The 22,049-nt window shown below is 34.4% G+C and overlaps 1 protein-coding gene across 1 annotated transcript in view; it reads right to left on the reverse strand.

Annotated features, from left to right (window-relative positions):
- KLHL1 (kelch like family member 1) overlaps window positions 1-21,010 on the reverse strand; it is a 462,919-nt gene extending 441,909 nt beyond the window's left edge. The window contains exon 1 of the mRNA XM_077155842.1: window positions 20,488-21,010. Within this exon, the coding sequence (XP_077011957.1) occupies window positions 20,488-20,987 (500 nt within the window). The 5' untranslated portion in view covers window positions 20,988-21,010. The remainder of the gene's footprint in view (window positions 1-20,487) is intronic.
- Window positions 21,011-22,049: the final 1,039 nt, after the last annotated feature.

The raw sequence follows: 22,049 nt of genomic DNA on the forward strand, positions 1-22,049 counted from the left end.
TTTTATTCTCTGCCCATACTACTCTGATATGTACACTCTGACCTTGTACAAACCAACAAGATCTCATATCCTACTCACGATTCCATGTAATTATGGCATTTGAATACACTGACCATATAAGTTAAATTAGATATTGTGCTGCCAAAAATATAAATTTTGTACCCAATAAGCATCTCTTCCTTTGGTGTCACACAGAAGTTGAAGTTTTAAATTATAAAAGATATCATCCTTTACCTATATTCTGATTTACCTTAGTCCTATCCAGCTCAGCTTCATTCATATCTTTAGTTGAAGTCTGATCACTTATTTATTTATTTATTTTTACATGGGCAGGCACCGGGAATAGAACCCGGGTCTCCGGCATGGCAGGCAAGAATTCAGCCTGCTGAGTCACCGTGGCCCCACGCTCTGATCACTTTTTAAACATTTTCAACAGTTGCCAAGCTTAGAACTTTAAAGACATTTCCAGTGCAGTGATTCAATTCTATTGTGATTAATACACATTAAGGGATCTTAGAACTTTTCACTGCTATCCTTTGGAGAAAATTCAATACACCTTTTGGAACACCTCCATTTTAGGAACTGGCAAGGATTTCTACTTAGTGAGAAAAATTCTTCCAAATGTGGGAGTCCTGAAAAGTATTTACTGTGACAAGAACAGATTTAAAATAAAAAAAAAAAACAAAAAACAAGCATCACTAACAACAAAACTGAAAAGCTTAGGAAAAGTCCTGTACTCTGCATATTATAATTTGACTTCACATTTCAGGTAAGAGTGGGCTACGGTTAGCAGTGGATTTTCAGTTCAGAGTTTCTTTTGAAGGAAGACTAAGAGTAGAATCAGTTGCCACATTATCTAATCTGAATAAGAACATAATGTAATTCCGAGTACTTCAGTAACAATTAACTAAATGAGAATACTCTAGTCAAAACTGCTAGCTTCAGGGCAAGGTGACTTCGAAAGACATAGGTAGACCTAAAGTAACAAACACGTTGCTTATTTAGAAATTCTCAGCAGTTGTTCTCATATTGTACTGCAAAATCTGTTACTGTGAGAGAGGTAAAGAGAATTAAAGAGGGTCTAGTGTTTTTTTGTTTGTTTCTTTGAAAAATAGCTGATGGATCTTGCAGAGAAAACTCTCAGGTTATTAGTTAAGTGATAATTTGCAAAGATTACACACTTTGCTAACACAATCCTATATAAAATTCTGTAGCAAATTACAGATGACAATGTTGAAGTCCAGCCAGATTTCTACCTAATAGGGAAAATGACATGCTCCAAGCACTTTCAATCTAGTTTCATCAATGCTGGTACTATGGCTCTCACTACAATGCTGCTAGCTCAACTGCTATGGTTTAATGTGTCAATGTCTCCAATTGCTGTCAGATATTCTGCCACAGTTTTCTCAATAAACATGCATATGAGGTGGATAAATAGGACTTGGCAATCTCAGGTAATTCATGGAGACACAAACTTGGAAATGCTATTAAAGTAGCATACAGTTTTTACTTTTGATAATATAGTCTGTAAAATTGGCCGGCAACATTTAAATATGTAGTTGTGTTAAAATAGCACATTGCATTTATAATTTGAAATATAAGTAATACCCTTTTAATATTATACTTAAACATTGTACTTATGTAAAATAGTATGTAATTGAAATTACTGCATTTTATAAAGTAGAGATTGTATTTCAATTTTGTTATTAAAAAAGTTAAGGAATTTTGGTAATATTTGAAAAGTTGGAGATTAAATACTGATTTAAATTTTACCTTCTAACAGTTCTCTGTTAGAATTGGTAATTCAGCATATTCAATTGACTAAACTACCTTCCAGAGATGTACCTTTAATTATCACAAAGAAATAGAATCTTTTATTTACTCAGTGAAAGAAATAGAATCTTTTATTTACTCAGTGTTATGAAAATTGAAGATAAGTAATGGAAGAAAAAAGATTTCATACAGAATTTGTTACTATCTTACAGCATTTTGAAGTTACTATCTATTTGCTATTTATGTAATTTTAACTGCTTGAGCATCCTCACATTTTTTCAAGGGACCATGTAGCTTCAATGTGAATAAATAACCACTAGATGGCTCTATTGACCTTTTCTGAACACCCTCTTCAGGCATCTACTCAACTTTTTAACATTATAATTAAAGTCAGTATTAACTTTTTTTGTAATTTTCCTTCATTTATTAACTAAAAAAATAATAGCAGCATATGTTCAATCTAACAATTCAAGAAAAAAGAACCAATCTTATAACTTTCAAATAAATACAGAAAAAAAAACATGACTTTTTACCTCCACACTATTCTCTTAGATCTTACAAAGGCAATTGCACATATAAACATGTATGTGGAGAACTATTGTTGTAATTTTTAGCATAATGTGGTCATACTACATGCATTATTTCATAGGTTGCTTTATGTATTGAACACTACTGCATTCCTAGCCATTCTACACATGTGAAAATGCAGTCACATTTTTAGACAATGGATATAAAATGATTTATTGTTATTCTCCTATTGATGTGAAATCAAGGTTGTCCCTTAACTTCTAGTGCTTTACTTTCTGTAAGATATATTCCCAAATTTTGCACTTCTGAATTAAAAGACCCTTGTTTTCTAATTCCAATAGATAACTGTCCTGTTGCTTTCCCCCCAAAATTTCAGCAATTTATGTTCCCACCAGTAGTGAAATATTCCTGATTTTTTTTCTAACATTGACTATTGTATCTATATAAGTTTAGGCCATTCCCCTAATGATTAAAGACTTGAATATCATGACATGATTTCTAATTTAGAAGTATTTACTATTTGAGAGATATTACTCTTTCCATCATATATGCTCCAATTTTTTCAAGTCAAATGACAAATGATTTTAATTCATACAAATATTTTTAATTTTAATGTTTTAATTTATCAATTTGTTTTCTTAATTACCTCTAATAATTCAATAAAAATTGGCTTCATTCCATCTAATGATTTAATCTGGTATATGTTTTGAGCAGAGGGTCTAACATTGTTTCTTCCATATGAGAAGCCAACAATGGCAGTTCCATTTATTAAATAAAACATTATTATTATTTTATGGAAATGCCCCTTTATCATTTCCATGTGTATATCCTTTATTTCTGGGCTCTTTATTCTGATTCACAATCTATTTATCTAAGAATTACCCAGACAATGCTGTTTTATTACATAACTTTGCAAAAATTATAATACAGAATAAGGCAAAGCCCTATTATTATTTTTGGATGCTCTCAGAAAATTATTTTACTATACCATCATTAAAATGATTTTATCCGTTATCTAACATTTAGAATGCTTATTGAATTGACATTTGCATTGTATTCACAAGTAAAAAAAAAATACATTTTCACTCTCTGTATTCAGTTACTAATTTAAATCCTTTAAAATGATTTTATGATTCTCCTTTTAAAGGTCAAGAAGCATCATTATTATTCCTGTGTACTCATTCAGATTCTTTTGTTGGACGTACAATGCAAAGTGTTGCTGGACTTTCCTCAATTGAACATTGAATATCAACAATATGGAGCTCTGAAATTTGGAAGGATTTCCTAATTGTTATTTTAAGAAATTGGGCAGTTGTAATATTAAATGCAACGATCTTCTATCTAACCTTTTTTTGGGGGGGAGGGGTGCATGATCCAGAAATCGAACCTGGGTCTCCCACATGGAAGACAAGCATTCTACTACTTAACCACCAGTGCACCCCCTTCTAAATTTTAACTGTCAGAGTTCTTCTACTTGAGAAAAGAATGCTCAGAATTGTCAATTTGTATTTATATATGCAATTAAATGTATCTGCCTATTAAGTATAATGAAATATTTTAAAAGGAGAGTTATATTTAACTTCAAAATAAAAGATAATTGTAGTCAATAGAAATGATAAGAAGGATGCCTCCTGAGACTTGACAATCATTGATTAGTCAGAGGGAAAGAATATACTCTTTGACAGCCTTCTGTATAAGATGTCACGCTTCGGCTCACTTTGGTATACTTCTGTTTGGCTGGGCTTCTGGACTTATGCAATTATCCAACATAGTATAAAATTGTATAAAGCTGAGTGAAATATAACACTCTGCATATATTCCTTACTCAGAATAATAGAATTAGGAATAATTTGTATTAATATACTGGATCTCAATATAGAAAATTATAGTCATGCTTTGAACTACTGAACAATATTTGGAAGTAGAGCTGACAACATACTTTTTTCCTGAAGATATGTACACTACTCAGAAGCTAGATTTATGTAGCATAATTTTTGAAAAGCTCAAAAATCATTTTTATAGCACTCATCACAAAACATACTTCCAGTGTTTTATAAAAAATTAAACCAGTAATGCAAGGTAATATTTTTACTCTCAAGCAAGTCTTATGATATCTCTGGACTTGTGTCCAAATATAAGTAATCAAGGAAAGAAATCATTTTACCTAACTTCTGCTTTAGTTAATATATTTCAATATAGATGATTGAGATTTCTTTGTGCTACCTCAGCAGGGCAAATTTCAAGATTTAAAAGTTTTTTTTTTTTTTTTAAAGGAAAGACAGAGAGAAGGAAGGAAGGAAGGAAGAAAGGGAAACATCTTTAAACACTTTCTTGTTTTATTGTATTTTGTTTTTCCGTTTTTTGTTACATGGGCTGGGGCCGGGAATCAAACCGAGGTCCTCCGGCATAGCAGGCAAACACTTTGCCCGCTGAGCCACCGCGGCCCGCCCTTAAAAGTTTTTTAAAGAAACCTTAATAACACTGATTTTGGTTAACAACAAAACTAGTGTTAAATCAGGAAAAAAAGCAAATACATGCTTTTTCATTGATTTATAAATATTCTCAAATGACTGAGAAGATCATCGATTTATAAGACTATAAGATATCAGAATTGGGAACAAGATCTGAAACTGTCATCAGCACTTAACACTCAGGATTTATAAAATGGATGAAAGCGCCTCTTCGAAGAATCTGTTTCTCAAATGAGGACTTGCCCATATGGTACTCAGCACATCAAATCACAAAAGCCATGAAGTTATATAAAGTTTGGTTTCAGATCAGACTATTCAACAATTTGCAATGTGTAATCTAATCATGATTATTGTTAGTGAGCTTTAGCTTGACTAGGGTAGCAGTTGACTAGAAGACTCCACTGTTAATTCACTTACCATCATCTGCATACCTTAGTTTTCATAGTATACTCATAGCTTATCATTTAGGTTTATTACACTATGAAGATCTCACCATTACTTCCTTATTTCAAGTTCCCCAAGGCTTGTGCTTTTAATGCTTGCCTCATGGTTTCAATAGTCTTTTCTTCAAGTGAAATAATATGTTGGACATTTAAGATGCACTGCAGTCTTTGGGGCAGTAATATACCACTTAGATTAATGAATTGGAAAGCATATTAATGAGTAAGTATTTCTGAGATTCATAATTACGTGAGGTTCATATGAAATTGAGTCATATCATCCAGAAAGACATCTTCATGTCATGACTACTGCTCCTGTGGATGTGAACTAATTTGCAAATAAGATCTTTGAATAGGCTTTTAAGATAAAGCCAGAATGAATTAGGGTGGCCCTTAATGCAGTATCACTGCAATCCTTACGACAGGAAGTTTGGATAGAGTAGTAAAAGGAGACAGACTGAAGGAAAGGGATGGCTATGTGACAGAGTCAGAGACTGAGTTATAGATTGTACAGAATGCTGCAGACTTCAGAAATAGCATGCTCTTACCAATACCGTGATTTTGGACTTCAAGCCTACCAAGCTGTGAGAAAATAAATTCCTGTTCTTTAAGCCAATCAGTCTGGGTGAAGCTATTTGTTATAGCATCTGTGCTGGTCTGAAAGGAAATATGCCTCCTAGAAAAGCCATGTTTTAATCAACATATCATTTCATAAAGGTAGAATAATCTCTATTCAATACTGTATGTTTGAAGCTGTAATGAGATCATCTCCCTGGATGATGTGATTTAGTCAAGAATGGTTGTTAAACTGGATCACGGGATGACATGTCTCCACCCATTTGGGTGAGTCTTGATTAGTTTCTGAAGTCCTATAAAAGAGGAAACATTTTGGAGAATGAGAGATTCAGAGAGAGCAACACTACGAAGCAGAGAGTTCCACCAACCAGCAACCTTTGGAGATGAAGAAGGAAAACGCCTCCCGGGGAGCTTCATGAAACTGGAAGCCAGAAGAGAAAGCTAGCAGATGATGCCATATTTGCCATGTGCCCTTCCAGCCAAGAGAGAAGTCCTATGCCGTGTTCGCCATGTGCCTTTCCAGATGAGAGAGAAAACCTGAACTTCATCGGCCTTCTTGAACCAAGGTATCTTTCCCTGGATGCCTTTGATTGGACATTTCTATAGACTTGTTTTAATTGGGACATTTTATCGGCCTTAGAACTGTAAACTAGTAACTCATTAAATTCCCCTTTTTAAAAGCCATTCCGTTTTTGGTATATTGCATTCGGCAGCTAGCAAACTAGAACAGCATCCCTGACAAACTAAAACAAAGGCCATTCATAAACTTTAATTTAGTGACACTGTTTAAAGACGAAGTTATTTCAGCTAGAAGTGATTTTACATGTTTGTTAATTCAACATGCGCCTTATTCCTAGTGTTGCGTTAAGCAGGTCTCTTTACCGAATTTGCCATCTTCATATATACAAATCATAACGATAGTCGCAAGCCTATCACCCTATGCCAGCTTCACAGGTGTGTGACCTGTGCAGGCGCAGATGGCTCAGTCACAAGCACCTCAGGCTTGGTTTTCTGCTCTACACTCAAAGTATGTAAACTCTTAACTTTTTTAACAGGAGGCATTGCATTTTCATTTTGCACTCCTGCACCCAGATTATAAAGCTGATCTAAACCCATTCGAAGTCACATAACCCATCCTTACAGACTAACCCATGAAAATCTTCCAGCTGAGATATGCACAGCCTCTATGAGTGTACCTGAAGTACTGTTCCTACTAATTTTTATTATTGACCTATACCTAATTAATCTCATGCGTGCTCCTAATCCTTATGACCTTTGGCCATTATACAAAATGCCTCACTATTTATTCTCTCATTACCTCATACAAACATAAATCCTTGAGCTTTTAACTGAGATGCTTTCCTGAAATTCTCAATTTGAAACTTAATTTCCCTTTCAAAAGTGCTCAATTCATGACAGTGCTTCCCTTATATCCCTCTCTTGGGTAAGTTATTGATATTCAAGTGGAGACAGTGTCTGGAAGCATCTAGTACTCTAGAGATACATCGACACTGTCAGCCTCTCATCCTCAGGAAAAGAAGTCCTTTAATTTTTGAGGACTTAGGTCACTTGTTTGCCTTGCAATAATTTACCTCCGATTGCCATTTATATAACCAAGGTTTTGAGACTCCTCAAATCAACCTATAATCCGGCAGCTTCAAATTTCTCTAGATGACTCATCAAACAACTTACCCCCCGGTTCCAGTTCCTTTCACATCTTCATCCCAAGTTTTCAAATTCGTTCTCATAGGCACATATTTCAGGTGGACACTACTCAGGTTCCTTCCTCAGGTGAAATCTTATTTCCAATATATTCTCTTACTAAAATTAGCTAATTTTTTATTTATTTCATTCACCACACTACAATTATTCCCTAAGGCCTTACAAAAACCACTTAAAATATATGTCAGCTACTTAGCAGAATCAGATTGTTCAAAACTAAAATTATTTTCTTCCCCTCAATTGCCTATTTTGGAGAACTACAACCATACAGTTGCTCATCCAGAATTGTAAAAACCAGCTTATCTCTCCTCCTACTTTACAAGTAAACCTTCAGTTGATTGGGAGTCCCGGCATTCTTATTTTCCAAATTCTTTCTTTCCTTCTATCCCTCTGTCTCGGTAATAATTCATCAGCAGGACTGCTATCTCAGACTTTTAAGAGGTCTCTCTAAGTTCAGTTTCACTCTTTTCTTCTCACGTCTATCTTCCACACTATACCAGAAAGATTTTCTATATTTGAAGCTCATCAGCCAGATTAATTGATTCCCAGGTACTCTAAGTAAAATTGAAAGTCTTTAATATCATCTAAAAGGCTCCTTGTCCCCTGACTGTGGTCCCCCGGCTCAGCTATTTTACATAAAATTTCAGCCAAGTGTCCTGCTTCAATTGGCATTTTCTTTTTGTTAGAACTATATATACCAGTGCTGGTCTGAAATTATTACACCCCTTAGAGGAAGTCCTTTTCCTTTTATACCTTTAAGAATGCCTCAATGTATACCTTTAGTATTGTACAAATTAAATTTCTATAATTACTTATCTATTTTATTACTATTAATAAAATTTTACTTCGTAGAAAAAAAGATTGGTTTATTTACCCCTTTGTACTTTAGAAGGCTTATTCATTGTCTGGGAAGAGTAACTAGTTCAAAATAGTCTTCTTTTAGTGAAAAAAAAAATCAGTTTTTGCCGGGGGTATATTTGACTTAGGACAAAACTTAAGTGTTCAGATAGAGATTAAAATTTGTAGAAAGTATCCAAAGTGCAGCCTTTGGATACAAAGCCATGATACAAAGTGCATGCAGATGTGCTAAGTGTCAAGCTGAGCCAACTATAGGGAAAATTCCATTGCATTTTCTTTCCTTGCCAGGGCTGGAAGACTTTAGAGATGATGCATTTTAGAGCCTCTCCCATTATTTCAATGAGAAAATAAGATAATGAGATAATGGGCAATTTATTCAACTTAATGATGACCTTTTCCTGTAAAAGCAGAATTTACTGTAAAACTTAGTTTTTCTTAAAGCCTAATCCATTTTTCTTTCTACTTTAACATGTAACTGTAGGTGCATATATATTAGAATAAAGGAGACAATATTATTAACCTAAAGAAGTGCACGCTTGAAAAATCGAATTACAGATGTTTATAGATAATACATATTTTCGGTTTGTGGTATTATAAAGATCAAAGATTTTTCTGGAGTTCATTGATGGATATGAGTAGAATGCTGAGCATACTAAGAGGGAAATTTGGTATGAAACAAATAAAATAATGTGAGGGAACACAGGATAAGTGTAGATATAGGTGTATCTTCAACTGTAGTCAAGATTTTAAGAACGTGAATCAATACTGGGAATAGAGAAAGAAAATTTACATTCAGAAAAAATTTTAAATTGTTTTCTTTGAAAGGCTCCATAACAATGCAGATTCAATTTCATAAATGAAAAAGTATTTTTGATGTCTTCTAACTTAAAAACCACAAGCTGTTCAAAAGCTGTTAGGTAGAAAAATTACATGTAAATATTTTATATCTGTTAGGACAATGAGATACAGTGGAAAGTTAACTCTTTTGGGGGGGGGCTGTGGTGATTTTAAGTGGAGTCAGGGAATAGGACAGCATAGCGCATCCCTTTTCCTGATATTAAGCTAAAGCTCATAGGCAGTATTTTGCTCTCCACTGCATCCCTATTATTGGCTTTCTAAAGATAAAAGTCCCATGTGGTCACACTGTAGAGCCTTCTGAGCTTTCTGTTCAGAGACTCTTACTACAAAATTGTTCAGCCTTCTCTTCTTTCTCATCTATTGCAAAGAAGAAGGCAGCAAAAGACTCAATGCGAGTATTTCAGCATCACGTTCTACAAGGCAAATGTCACAAAGTGTGGCTCTTAAGAGAATATATCAAACTCAAGAGATTTTATGACTTTAATATAGCATTCAAACCAAGTTAGAATGAAAATTCTATTCAAAGTATGAATAATAAATATAATGGATATATTTATTGATTTATAATAAATAAATATTAATGAAAAATACACCACATGTTGAGCTTTGGCTCAACATAGTATGCTTTAATTCAATCAGAGTATTGCATGCATAAATAGTAGTTTGTTTTTTTATTCCCTGTGACTGAATAGTATTTCATTACATGGCATTATCAAATTTATTTTATCTATTCTAAAAAAGTCAATTTTTATATTTTGACACTGATACCGTGCTGTCTTGACTAATAAAGCTTCATAACAAGCTTACAAATCAGTTAATGTTAGTCCTCAATTTGTTTATTATTTTCATGTTTGTTTTGCTTATTCTAGGTTATTTTAATTTCCAAATTAATTTTAGAATGTCAATTTCTAAGAAAAAAAAGCAAGCAGAAATTTTCATGGGGGAAGTATTCAATGTATACATCAATTTATAAAGAACTGACAATAAATCTTTCATGAACATAATATCTCTCCATTATCTGTTTCTGTAATCTCTCTAAGCATGATTTTGTTATCAATATACGAGTTTTTTGCACCTTTTATCATATTCATTTCTAAGTATTACTTATTTTATTTATATTATTATGAAAGATATTGTTTTTATTTCAATTTCCAATTGTTCATTGATAGCATATATAAATATAATTGATTTTTATATTGTTAAACTATATATTTTTGTAGATTCCTGCAAATTTCCCCCTGCCTATCATGTCCACAAATAAACTCAGATTCTTCCTTTTTACATACATGATAATTTTGTCTGCAAATGAAACACTTTTCTATTTTCCTTTTTGATGTGGTTATCTTTTATTTTCTTTTGGCACTCACTAGCATCTTCAGTATAGTGCTGAATGCAAGTGGTGACAGAAGACATCTTCATTGTCTTCCTGATCTCAGAGGAGACAAATTTAATGTTTCATAATTATGATTTCAGAGATAGGCTTTTCATAGATTCCCTCTAGTGATTGAGGAATTTGTTTCTTTTTCCTAGTTTGATAATTTGATCAAGAATGGATGTTGGATTTTTCACATTTTTTTCTGAATATATTGAGATGCTTTGTCTTTTTAAATTTGTTAACCTGGTTAATTACACTGATATATTTCAAATGTTAAAACAACCATGCATCTTTGAATAAACCCAAATTCACTATGATATATTTAGAAACTTTACAATTAGGTGCATAAACACTTAGGAGTGGTATGTTCTCTTTGTAAATTGATCCCTTTTTATTATGAAATGATCTTCTTTATTTGTAGTGATATTGGTTTGATCTGAAATATTATTTGATATTAGTCACTCTACCTTTTTTAAATTAGTGTTAGCACAGTACACTGTTTCCATTTTTAAATTTTTAACCTATTTGTGTGTTTATATTTAAAGCACATGTCTTGTAAGCATCATATACTTGGGTCTTGCTTTTATCCAATCTGGTTATTTCTACATTTTCATTGTAGGTATTTGAACCAATTACTTCTAGTGTATTATTTACATGGACAGGTTTCAGAGAATTATTGTTATATTTGTGCTCTGCTTGTCCCATATTCTCTTTGTTCTCAATTCCTCTTTCTTTCTTTTTTATTTTTTTTTATTTAATTGAATAATTTTGGGGATCACATTTGATCTTCTTTGTTGGATTGCTAGCTACTTTTTTGTTTTATTATATTCATGACTGCTTTAAAATTTGTGATATACTTCTTAAGCGACTTTCTCATACTACACCACATCACATTTAGTATAAAATATTATAATACTAGGCTTCGATTTATCCCCTTACTCTTGATACCACTGTTGTCACACATTTAAATTACACATATGTTAAAAAACATGTTAAAAAAACTGTCAATTATACTTTACATAGATGTAAATGAGAAGGGAAAATTGTATTTCCTTATCTATGTAGTTACCATTTTTGATGCTCTTCACTCGTTTGTGCCTATCTGTATTTACAATTGCTGTCATTTTCCTTGTGCCTGAAGGACTTCCTTTAACACTTTTTGTGTAGTATGTCTGTTGCTGAAGAATTGTTTCAGCTTCTTCATATTTGAAAAAAAAAATCTTTACTTCATCTGAATTAAAAAATATATTATAGTGGATACACTACATCTGAAAGTGTTCTTTTTTCTTGAAGAACTGTAAAAAATACTGCTCCACTCTCTTCTCACTCACATGGATTCTGATGAAAATTATCCCATCATCCTTATCTTTATCTCTCTATATATATTCTATCTTTTTCCATGATTGCTTTAATGTTTTCTGTTTATCAGTGATTTTGAGTAATTTTCTTATTATGTGCCTCAGGGTAGCTTCCTTCATGTTTCTTGTGCTTAAAATTCATTGAGATTTGTGAATCTGGGTGGATCATTTCATTTCCATTTAGAAAATTTCAGCCATTATATCTTTAAATACTTTTTCTATCTCCTTCTATTCTTTACTCTTCTTTGGGAGTTTCAACTAGATACATATTAGACCTCTTAAAATTATCAGTGAGCTCACTGATATTCTTTTATAGTTTTCGAAATACACTCTGGTTTTCATTTTGGACAGCTTTATTGCTCATTTTCAAGTTCACTATTTTATTTTTTCTGAAATTGCTATGCTATAATTAATTTCACCCAGTGAATGTGTCACCTCACACATTGTAGTTTGAAGTTTAACTTTCATCTAGAAGTTTGATTTAGGTATTTTTAATATCTACCATTTTTGTATTTAACTTTGAATATATGGAATATAATGATTAATAGTATTTTAATACTTTCTGAATTCTGCTCCTTATTATGGCTCAAATTTTTAGACATCTTTGCATGTCTGGTAATCTTTGATTAGAAACTAGACAATGTATATTTTATCTTGTTTGGATATTTTTGTATATGTGAATTATTCTTGAGCTTTGTCCAGGACACAATTAAGGAACTTGGAAACAATTTCATCATTTTGTGACTTCTTTCAGAGATTTGTTTGGTGAAACCCCAGGAGTCTATAATCTTAGGCTACTTATTTTCCATTACTGAAGCAGGTCCCTTCTTAGTACTTTATCCAGTTCCCTGAGTCACAAGTCACATTATAGTTGGTAGGAACAGATACTATTCCCTTTAATCTTATCAAATTGTTTTTCCCCTAACTTTGGGCCATTTTCTCAAACACATGTACTGATCATTATTCTGCTGAACCCTGATTTGCTGAACACTCAAAGTCCCCAAATTTTCTTTCTGTGCAACTCTCTCTTTTCTGGCATTCTGCCCCATGAACCCTTCATGGATTTTCAGCTCCATTTCCTCAGCTCTGGATGTCTGGTGGATTCCTACTGATCCCCTTTTTCTGTATTACTGCCTAGACTGTCTCTCAAGGTGGTGAGCTGGAGCAATGATAGGACTCACCTCATCGGTGTTCCGTGTCTCCAGAAGAACTCTCCTCTCATACCTGATGTCTGGCAGGCATCTTAATAAACATTGTTTCACATATTGTTTTTTTCTCTTTTAATTTTATTATTTTTCTGAGATACCCCCTGCTCTGTCCCCAAAGTTTTGGGTTTTTTTTTTTTTTTTGCCTTAACCGTTTTTTCAAAATTCTTATTTCTTAGGCAAATAATATGGATATATTCACATTGTTTTTAACAGTTATTCACCTAATCAAAACCACTGCAAACCAGAATCATGAAGTATTTATGATACCAAAAAAAGTCAGCCCATTTGATTACAAAATTATGAAAATAAAAGTTTAAAACTCATCAATGGATCAGAAAGTGACAACTGTCTAGTTTCTAATTTGTATAAACTCCAATGAAATTACATGCTGACATATCAAATTCAAATTAACTAAGAAATAAGAATCACATATAAATTTTATTACAACTGATAAAATATGCTCTAAATTTATTTTCAAACAAAATAGAGTTCAAAGTTGAACCTCAGAGATACAAAGTCAGGATGACATTTGCATTCATAAATTTCAAAATATACATTAAAAAATAAGATTTCCTCTCCAAAGTTATTTTTTTTCTAAAGATAGTGAATTGAAGAGATTTCTTAGATGTTGGAGAATAATTAGAATCTACTTAAGAAATGGACAAACAAAACATACACATTTTCTGTTTACAAAAGCAAACATTGATGTGTACCTACTGAAAACTGTAAAATTGCACTATTCTATTCACTTGCACTACATACCCTGCCAATTTTCTGATCACATGATTTAAGTTGTTTCATCATATTTTAGGCAATATGGAAATGCCAGTTCATGCGAACAAAGAGCTATCAACATCGCTAACAGAAAGGTGCCAGGGTAGTCTACCAGAACACAGTGCTTCAATCAAGTATTATACACAATTGAATTGAAAGTTTTCCCATGATAATCAGTTATAAAAATTGAGCTAAGACTATCTGTAGAGTGTGAAACACTGAATTTAGAATTAACATAAACTAGTTCCAAGCTTTACTATCATTGAGGACCTTCAGATCATTTTCAAATGGCACCATCTTCAAAACAGAATCTTCAATTCAAATGATCTGCCTCATAGATTTATCACTAAAGAAGTTTTTTCTCAGTGTTTTGCAGTCATAAAGCATGCCTCTCTCTGGTTAAGTTTGCCTCTCTTGAACTAACATAAGCATTTAGCTAGGTTTGTTTTTAGATTCTGACCAGAAAAAATTAGCAAAGGTATTGCACATCAACCCTACTTGTGTAAATAGGCTTTTGTATATCCTTGATTTACAAGATCTTCAAATACCTCATTGAACCTGCTTGGTTTATCTATATTCACATTAGATGTTTCCTTCATGGTTTTGACTAACATTATCTCAAATGCAAAAAGATGAATTAGTACCTGGCCTAAATGAATATGTAACTTCCAGTACATTTTTGTTTCAAAAAATTGTCCCAGAATTAACTAAAATTATTTCGGATGGTACAGTAAAACTAATAGAATGATATATTGGGCAGTATTTTGAGACTCTTTAAAATGTTGTACATTTTCATAGCCAGAAACTTACTTTAACCCAAAATTATCTGCATACTGCAGTGTTCTGTAAACTCTATAAGAACCCTCCATAAAAACAATGAAATTTTTCCTGACATGTAATTGTCAGAAGTTTTTAATCTACAAACAGAAAAAACAAACAAAAATATATGATCAATATAATACCCTATCTTAGTTAAATGTTCATTTGTATTGGATTAGAAGGTTTTTTTAAATGTTTTTAAATCAAAGGGGCTAATTAATAATATAGTTTCTAAACTATTCATTTAAAAAGTGTAAACGGTAATCCAGATATTGTCCCTTAACTACGTTTTCCATTTTATAGTTAAGAATTGTAATTCTTACTTCATCCTGTACCAATCTTATATTTACATCTTTTCCTCAGACAGCTCTAGGATTCTGGATGACTTCAAATCCAATCCAGTAGCTCTATTTCTTTTTCCTTATGATCTTCATTTACCTGGAACAAACTTGCTCAGAAGAGAGAAGATGGGAAATTGTGACCTTCTTTTCAGAATATCATATAATGTTGATAAATTCATCCTAAAATAAATAAAATAAGCTTTCTCCAACAAGGTATCATCTAATGCTAGTTCAGGTTTAAATAAAAGTAACAATAAGACATCCAAGCCTAGGATAAATTAGCAACAATAAATGTGAAATTGAGTAAAGTCCCTCTATTATACTCTTTTTTTTTTCACTCTGAATTTATGGGGGAGGGAAGGGTGGAGAAAAGTGAATATTATTCAATTTTAATGTTCCATAGAAGCATAGTTGGGGAACCATTTCACTGAAGAAGCAGTCCCTCACCATTTTTAAAGTTGGTTTTCCTTTGACTGAAGCAGAACTTTTTTTCATTCTAAACAAACCACTGGTTCAGGTCTCACCTAACCTTCAAGAGAATTTTACCCTGTAAGCTCTCTCTTTCTCTGAAATTTATCTGTATTAATTCTGCTGATTTTTAGAAATACATTTTTTTTATGGTGAAGCTCTTTTAGAATCCAAATTAAATTCCTTTTCCCTATGCAGGTTATTCCTACAGATCTTAGTTCAATCATAAAACAAAATGCACTGAATGAACTAAAATTCAGGAAATAAGCATGTCTTTTTAACTAGTGCAAAGAAGTCCTATTTGAACTCAAATCGGGTGTTCTCCAGCAGTATCCAGTGCTGTCATCTTAAGAAAACTATCTTCAATATAATTATGGAACATAATTTCCACCAAGAGGATAAGAGAACTTCTCCTATATAACCATGGTAAACTTCTTGCCCTTTGTTCTTTTGTTTCTTTGGAAAGAAGGGTTGGCACAGCATTCTTAATGTGGCATCTGGAGTTAGGCAGCAAGGATTATAATTCCATTTTTATTACTTAAAAAGACTGATCTTAGACAAATTAATTGATGTCTCTAAATCTCAATTTTCTCATTTATGTAATCATTGTGCAAGAGGGATACACAATTGTACCGGGCTCATTGGACTGTTTTGAACAGTAATTTACACAATATAAGTATTCAACATGCTATTTGACAAATACTAAGTTCTTAATCAATGTCATTCATTATGATTATGATAAAATAATTTTTCATTCAACAATATTTATTGAATAACAACATGCCCTATGATAGGCCCAGAATGATTAGCTAAACAGACATGCCCCTGTGCAATTAGAGTTAGAGACAAATGATAAAACCAATGAAGAAATTAATATAGTGTTACACATTCTGATAAGATTTTGAAGAAAAAGTAGAGAACGTTTACTATAAGAACGTAAAACAGAGAATTTGAGAGTAGCCTGCAGAATCAAGAAATGATTCTTTCAGAAAACTACACAGCTTATATCCAAGATATCTCAATCATCAATAGGAAAGAACTCAGAAAACGGTGGGTTCAGCCCACCTATACAAGAGGAACCAAGTTTGTAAGGTTCAAGGCAATGAGGAAGTACAGAGAAGGGAAATGAGTCTGAAAGTAAGAGGGGAAGAGGGAAGATGGTAAATGAAGAGCCTAGACAGCAAAGGACAGTTCATTCAGGACCTAGTGGTCTATATTTTAGATTATAAACAGAGACTTGTGGATATCCTCTGAAAAACACAGAGAGAATTAGATGTAGTAAAATGGTTCAGATTTTCATTTTAGGATCTGCAATGGCATGAGTGCAAAAAATATACTGCAGAAAGGAAACGTAGTGAGTGGAGATGATGCAGATGACACACAAATACAGCTGAAAGATGATAGATTAAATTAGGTGTAACCAATAGAGATGTAAAACAGTAATACAAAGAGGGGATAATTTCTAGGTAAAAGTGACAGGGCTTAGTAGAGTATTGAAAATTATGAGAAAGAGAACGTTGGCAAATACAATTCCAGATTTCTGGCTTGTACAATATAATGTGAGGAAAGCTATGCTCTGAGATAGAGAAGAAGGAAATTATGCATAAGAGAAGAGCGATTATAATCTTAATTTTGTATATATTGTATATAAATTGACTCTGTGCTATTCACCAGAGATGTCAAATAGAAAGGTATATATGTGGGACCAGAGCTCCAGAGATCTAGGCTTAAAGATACAAATTCGTAAGTACAGCTTACAGGTAGTAACTAAAACCATGGAATCTGATGACGGCGCTCAGGAAGAACTTTAGAAAACAGAAAAAAGCAAGCAGTTAAAACTTGACATTTCTCCCTCCACTCATACCACTACAAACCCAAAATACTGTTTTTTTTTTTTTTTTTTTTTTGTATAGAAATCTTAGTTTCCTACATATGGGATTTTGGAAGAAGTACCCACAACAAAAATAGATAGTGACCTGAATAGACAGGACATTTTATATTTTCCAACAGGAGGTAGAAAAATGAATTATAGCAAAGGTCAGCAGCTTATTACTGTAAAGCTTAGAATTCTTAATGATATTATGGCCAATGTACTAGAGTCCTGAGATCTGTTTATGTATGGCTGGTAGAGTAGAATAAGACACATGCTAGACTTGGGCAGTAAATCATGCTTACCACCCTCCCACTCACTACCTTTCCGTTTCAGCCCATGATAATTGGATCTTCCAGAGATTAAGAGCAACCTTCCACTGAGATGCGTCCAGTAAACCAACTGAGCAACTCATACTTGTCTAAAACAATGTCTCTGACTAACGTGAGGCCCACTGAATACAGAGAAAGAATGAATACCCAAAAAGGGGCAAACCCCTGTTTGATATATGAAGATTAATTTATCATAGACGTCAGAATTGATAAAACAAAATGCTAAATATCAGATGAGACATCATTATTTGGTGATAAAATAGTGATTCATGAAATCACAATTATCGTGCAGACTTTTTTTTTCCTGTTTACTCTCTGATCATCAGAAATACCATACAGCTTTCTGAATGCGTTATGACAGAAAAAAAAAAAAAACTAAATCCACATTACTGATTATTCATATAAAGTTCTTTAGTATAATAGAGTTTTCATTCTGAATTTCACTTTGAAAATGCTGTGCCTTATCCCAAGCAATGAACTTTATTCTTGCTACAAATTGTATATATATATATATATATATACACACACACACACGCACATATATAGATAGATAGATAGTAACAAATGCACTATGAAAGTTTTAGAAACACACAAAATCCACCAAATACAGTGTAACTGATTTGTCTAATGACAAATTCAGAATTATCTCAGGCATTTAAGTACTAATAAAAAATGTAAAATAAAACGGGACCTGATTTTCAATATATTCTACATGAAAGATCTCAGAGGACACACAAATCTCAAAAAAGATGCTTTTTTGGATGTAACATCACTTATATTCAGAATTGCAATCATATATCTCTTTGTGAATGAAAACACAGCCAGATTTTTAAAAATGAGGAACCTGAAGTTAAACCTGAATGGTCTTCTTATCCCAAATTGAGTCATGGGTCATAAGTTTTACAAAAATGTTATATTAACTATAATTTCTTAAGTCAGTACCCTATTAGTATTTTCCAATTCTCCAACTTACATGGAAGTCTTCAGAAATTACTCATGCCAAATATGTTTCACTTACTTTAAAAATGTATTTGTTATAAAGCAAACAGTATTTTATAAACATTTTATCAACTACTAATATTCTCAGAAGGTCAGATATTTCAAGCTGATTGGAAGGATCTACAAATCTGAAGAAACAAAACCTGGTGATCTTTTTTTTTCTGAACTGAGCCACAAAAAAAGAATCAGTTTCAATAAAGTAGAAAATTAGTAAACATTTTATCCAATTTATTTTCTTTTAAGTACATAAGATGATCGCTAAATGTTTATGAATGATATTTGCAAGTCGAAAAAAACTTTACATTTACTCAATTAAAGATGATAAAACCCAACACATTTAATAAAAACAAAGTCATAAAATTTTAGGAATAGTGAGTATATTAATCAAATAACTGCATGGGATGCAAAATTATAACTTTTGCTAAAAAGTTTACATATTTAGTGATACATGGGTTTATAGTTTATATATATATGTGGGTAAAAACTTCCTCATACTTGAAAATTGAAGAATAAACTTCTTCATTAAAACAATTTCTTACATTTTATTAAATATCTTAAAATTTATGCTAGATTATTTTCCAGTCTTTTAAGATTAAAATTTAAATCCTTATAAGCAGTTGAAATATTTTAAGGAAAATTTTGTTGTGTCTCTAATATCACATTTGTTAACATAAACAGTATCTGTACATATTAATTTATGTTTTATATACACTTTGATACTTAATCAGCTTTTAAAAAAAGTAATTGTTTCCAATTTAAGGAGAGGTAATTAAAACATGCTAACATATTCTTTACCATTTTACTGTTTTTTCTGTATTTCTCCTTCAATGTGTGTTCTGGTAGCAGAAGAATCTAAGTGCAAATCTTTTCCTATTCCCACTATACACAGAATTAGTAGTACTAGAGTGCAGAATAATAATGAGTAGATTCTCTAAAACTGTAACCATAAGAAATTCTCTATATGAAAGGTATTCAGCAAATCTTGAAGGCAACCAAACCCTACACGAGGTGTTGCAATAGTAGAAATAAACTAGAAATAAATGTTGACCTGCCTGCCTAAGGACACACAATCCCAACAATGAGCCTACAAAGCATGTCAGCTAAATGCAAAGGTGCTTGGCAACAGTTTAAATCTAAGACTTACTCTGAAGAAGACAAAAGTGAGCACAAAGTAGGACCAAAAAAGAAACTGGGATAGAGAAAAATTACACTGAATTTAATGAAGAGAGAGATAAAGAAAGGAAATTATGTTGCTGTCCAGGGACCTCATGCTCCTGACATAGATTCCAGCCTCAAGGTTCCTAGATTACTTGCTATGTTGGTGGGTCAGTATGAGAGATGCATTTTGATGGTATTAAACACAATTTCTTTTCACATCAGATAATGGAATATGATATAATTCAATGACAGAATACTTTAATCTCAGAAATATGAGGACCATATCACCTGAAGATCAACATAAGGGCATTTATGTTCACTTTGTGGTTACCACTGAAAACTGGCAAAAAGAAAAGTAATATGTATGAGCCAAAAGAAATTAATGAGCAAACTTTTAAAAACTTGGTGATTGAAAACTACTTTGGTAGTAAAAACGGGGCTGGCCTCGCTTAACCAACCTATCAACCTGAAAAGTTTTAGACTTAGAAACCACAAGAGCACATCGGGAAACGTGTGAAAATTAGGAGACGCCTGGATGTCCTATAGGGATTTACTGTACCTGTGTCCACATCCTTCACCTGTTGCCTGGCTCGAGTTGGCCGGCTCCACTTTGAGCTCCTGCAAGATCAGCCCTTTCTCGTGTTCTCCAGGTAAGTCCATGCGTGGCACCACCTCCTCCTCTAGGGACTCCACGTAGAACAGTGTCCTGGCCGGCTGCTGGAGGCCTTGCCCGGGCGCCCCTTGCTGCAGCCTCGTGGCCACTGGCAGCAGGGTGCCATTCAGCGGGTTGAAGGAAGAGGAAGAAGAGGATGGGGAGGAGGAGGAAGAGGAGGACGAAGAGGAAGACTTCTTCCAGAAAGTGCCCAGACTGCTCCTCTCCTGGCTTTTGAGCAGGCGGCTCTGGCTGGGCCCCCAGTGCTCGAAGCCGCTGCTGCCGTCCTGTTGCAGGCAGCCGCCCCCCGCCGGACCGCCAGGGGACGGCGACGGGTGGCTGAAGAGTTTCCAGCGGAGCCGAAGGATGTGCTTCACATCGAAGTCCTTTCGCCCGGAGCCTGACATGCTTTATGTTAGGAAGGCGAGAGGAGCGCAGCTCGCGCCAGCAAGTGGGGGAGGCCGGCGGAGCGCGGGCGCTGAGGAGGCGGCGGGAGGCGCCTGCTGCACTTCGAAGCCAGAAGCGAGGCCAGGCGGGCTGCGCGCCCTGCCAGGCTCCCACCCGACAAAGCCGCGGTCCGGGGGACCTGGGTGGGGGGAGCCCACCGACCGGTAGCCGAGGCAAGAGCCGGGCGCCGGGGACCGACGATCCGCGGCCCCGGGCGGGAAGACTGGAGGTGCGCAAAGAGAAAGGTCTGCGTCCTGGGAAGCTCCGAGGCGGTGGCGGCTGGAGACACCTCCCGGGCATGCACCCTTGACAGAGTCTTAGCAGGGAAGGTGTCGGCGCTTCTGTCCTTGAAGCTCCCAGTTCAACCCCGGGAGCTGAGAGAGAGAGAAAACCTTAACTCGCGGAGCCGCGCGCCCCCAGCCTTCTTGGCGCACCTGAGCCCCTGCCCTGGCCTCTCCGGGACGCCCTAAGAGCTGGCCGCGTTATCTCGGAGAAAGTCCAATGCCTCCTCCAGTGCGAGAAGGGGTGGTTTATACAGTCAGTTTGTAAAAGAGAAAAAATATATATTCCAGAAAATATAAGGAGGCAAAAGGAAAAAGCCCGCCCGTGAAGCTGTCAACGTCCTCACAGTACAATTTTCTCTCTGCCTCAGCGCCTCCTCCTCCCCCGTAAGTGACGCAGATGTGCGCTGGGGCCTATACGGAGAGTGGAGGGAGGGAGGGAAGGCTTCAATCTTCTTTATGCAAGTGAGTCTGCTGCTCTTATTGTCCCCTTGCGTGGGTCCTGTCACCTTTTTCCACCCTCTTTCCTCACTATATTACTGTGTAGCCATAACAGCAAAGCAAGCAGGCATTATGCCTTAGATGAGTAAACACCAAGCACAAATCATGACAGCGCAAACTTAATAGACTGGCATCGTTTTCAGGTTGCAGGTTAATGACTTGAATTATTTAATAAACCGAATGCTTTACCCTTTAGCCTTACTTCCTCTGTAGTGAGAGACACAAGAAACAGGGATTCTG

This window comes from Tamandua tetradactyla, chromosome 4, assembly GCF_023851605.1.
Source record: "Tamandua tetradactyla isolate mTamTet1 chromosome 4, mTamTet1.pri, whole genome shotgun sequence".
Classification (NCBI taxonomy): Eukaryota; Metazoa; Chordata; class Mammalia; order Pilosa; family Myrmecophagidae; genus Tamandua; species Tamandua tetradactyla.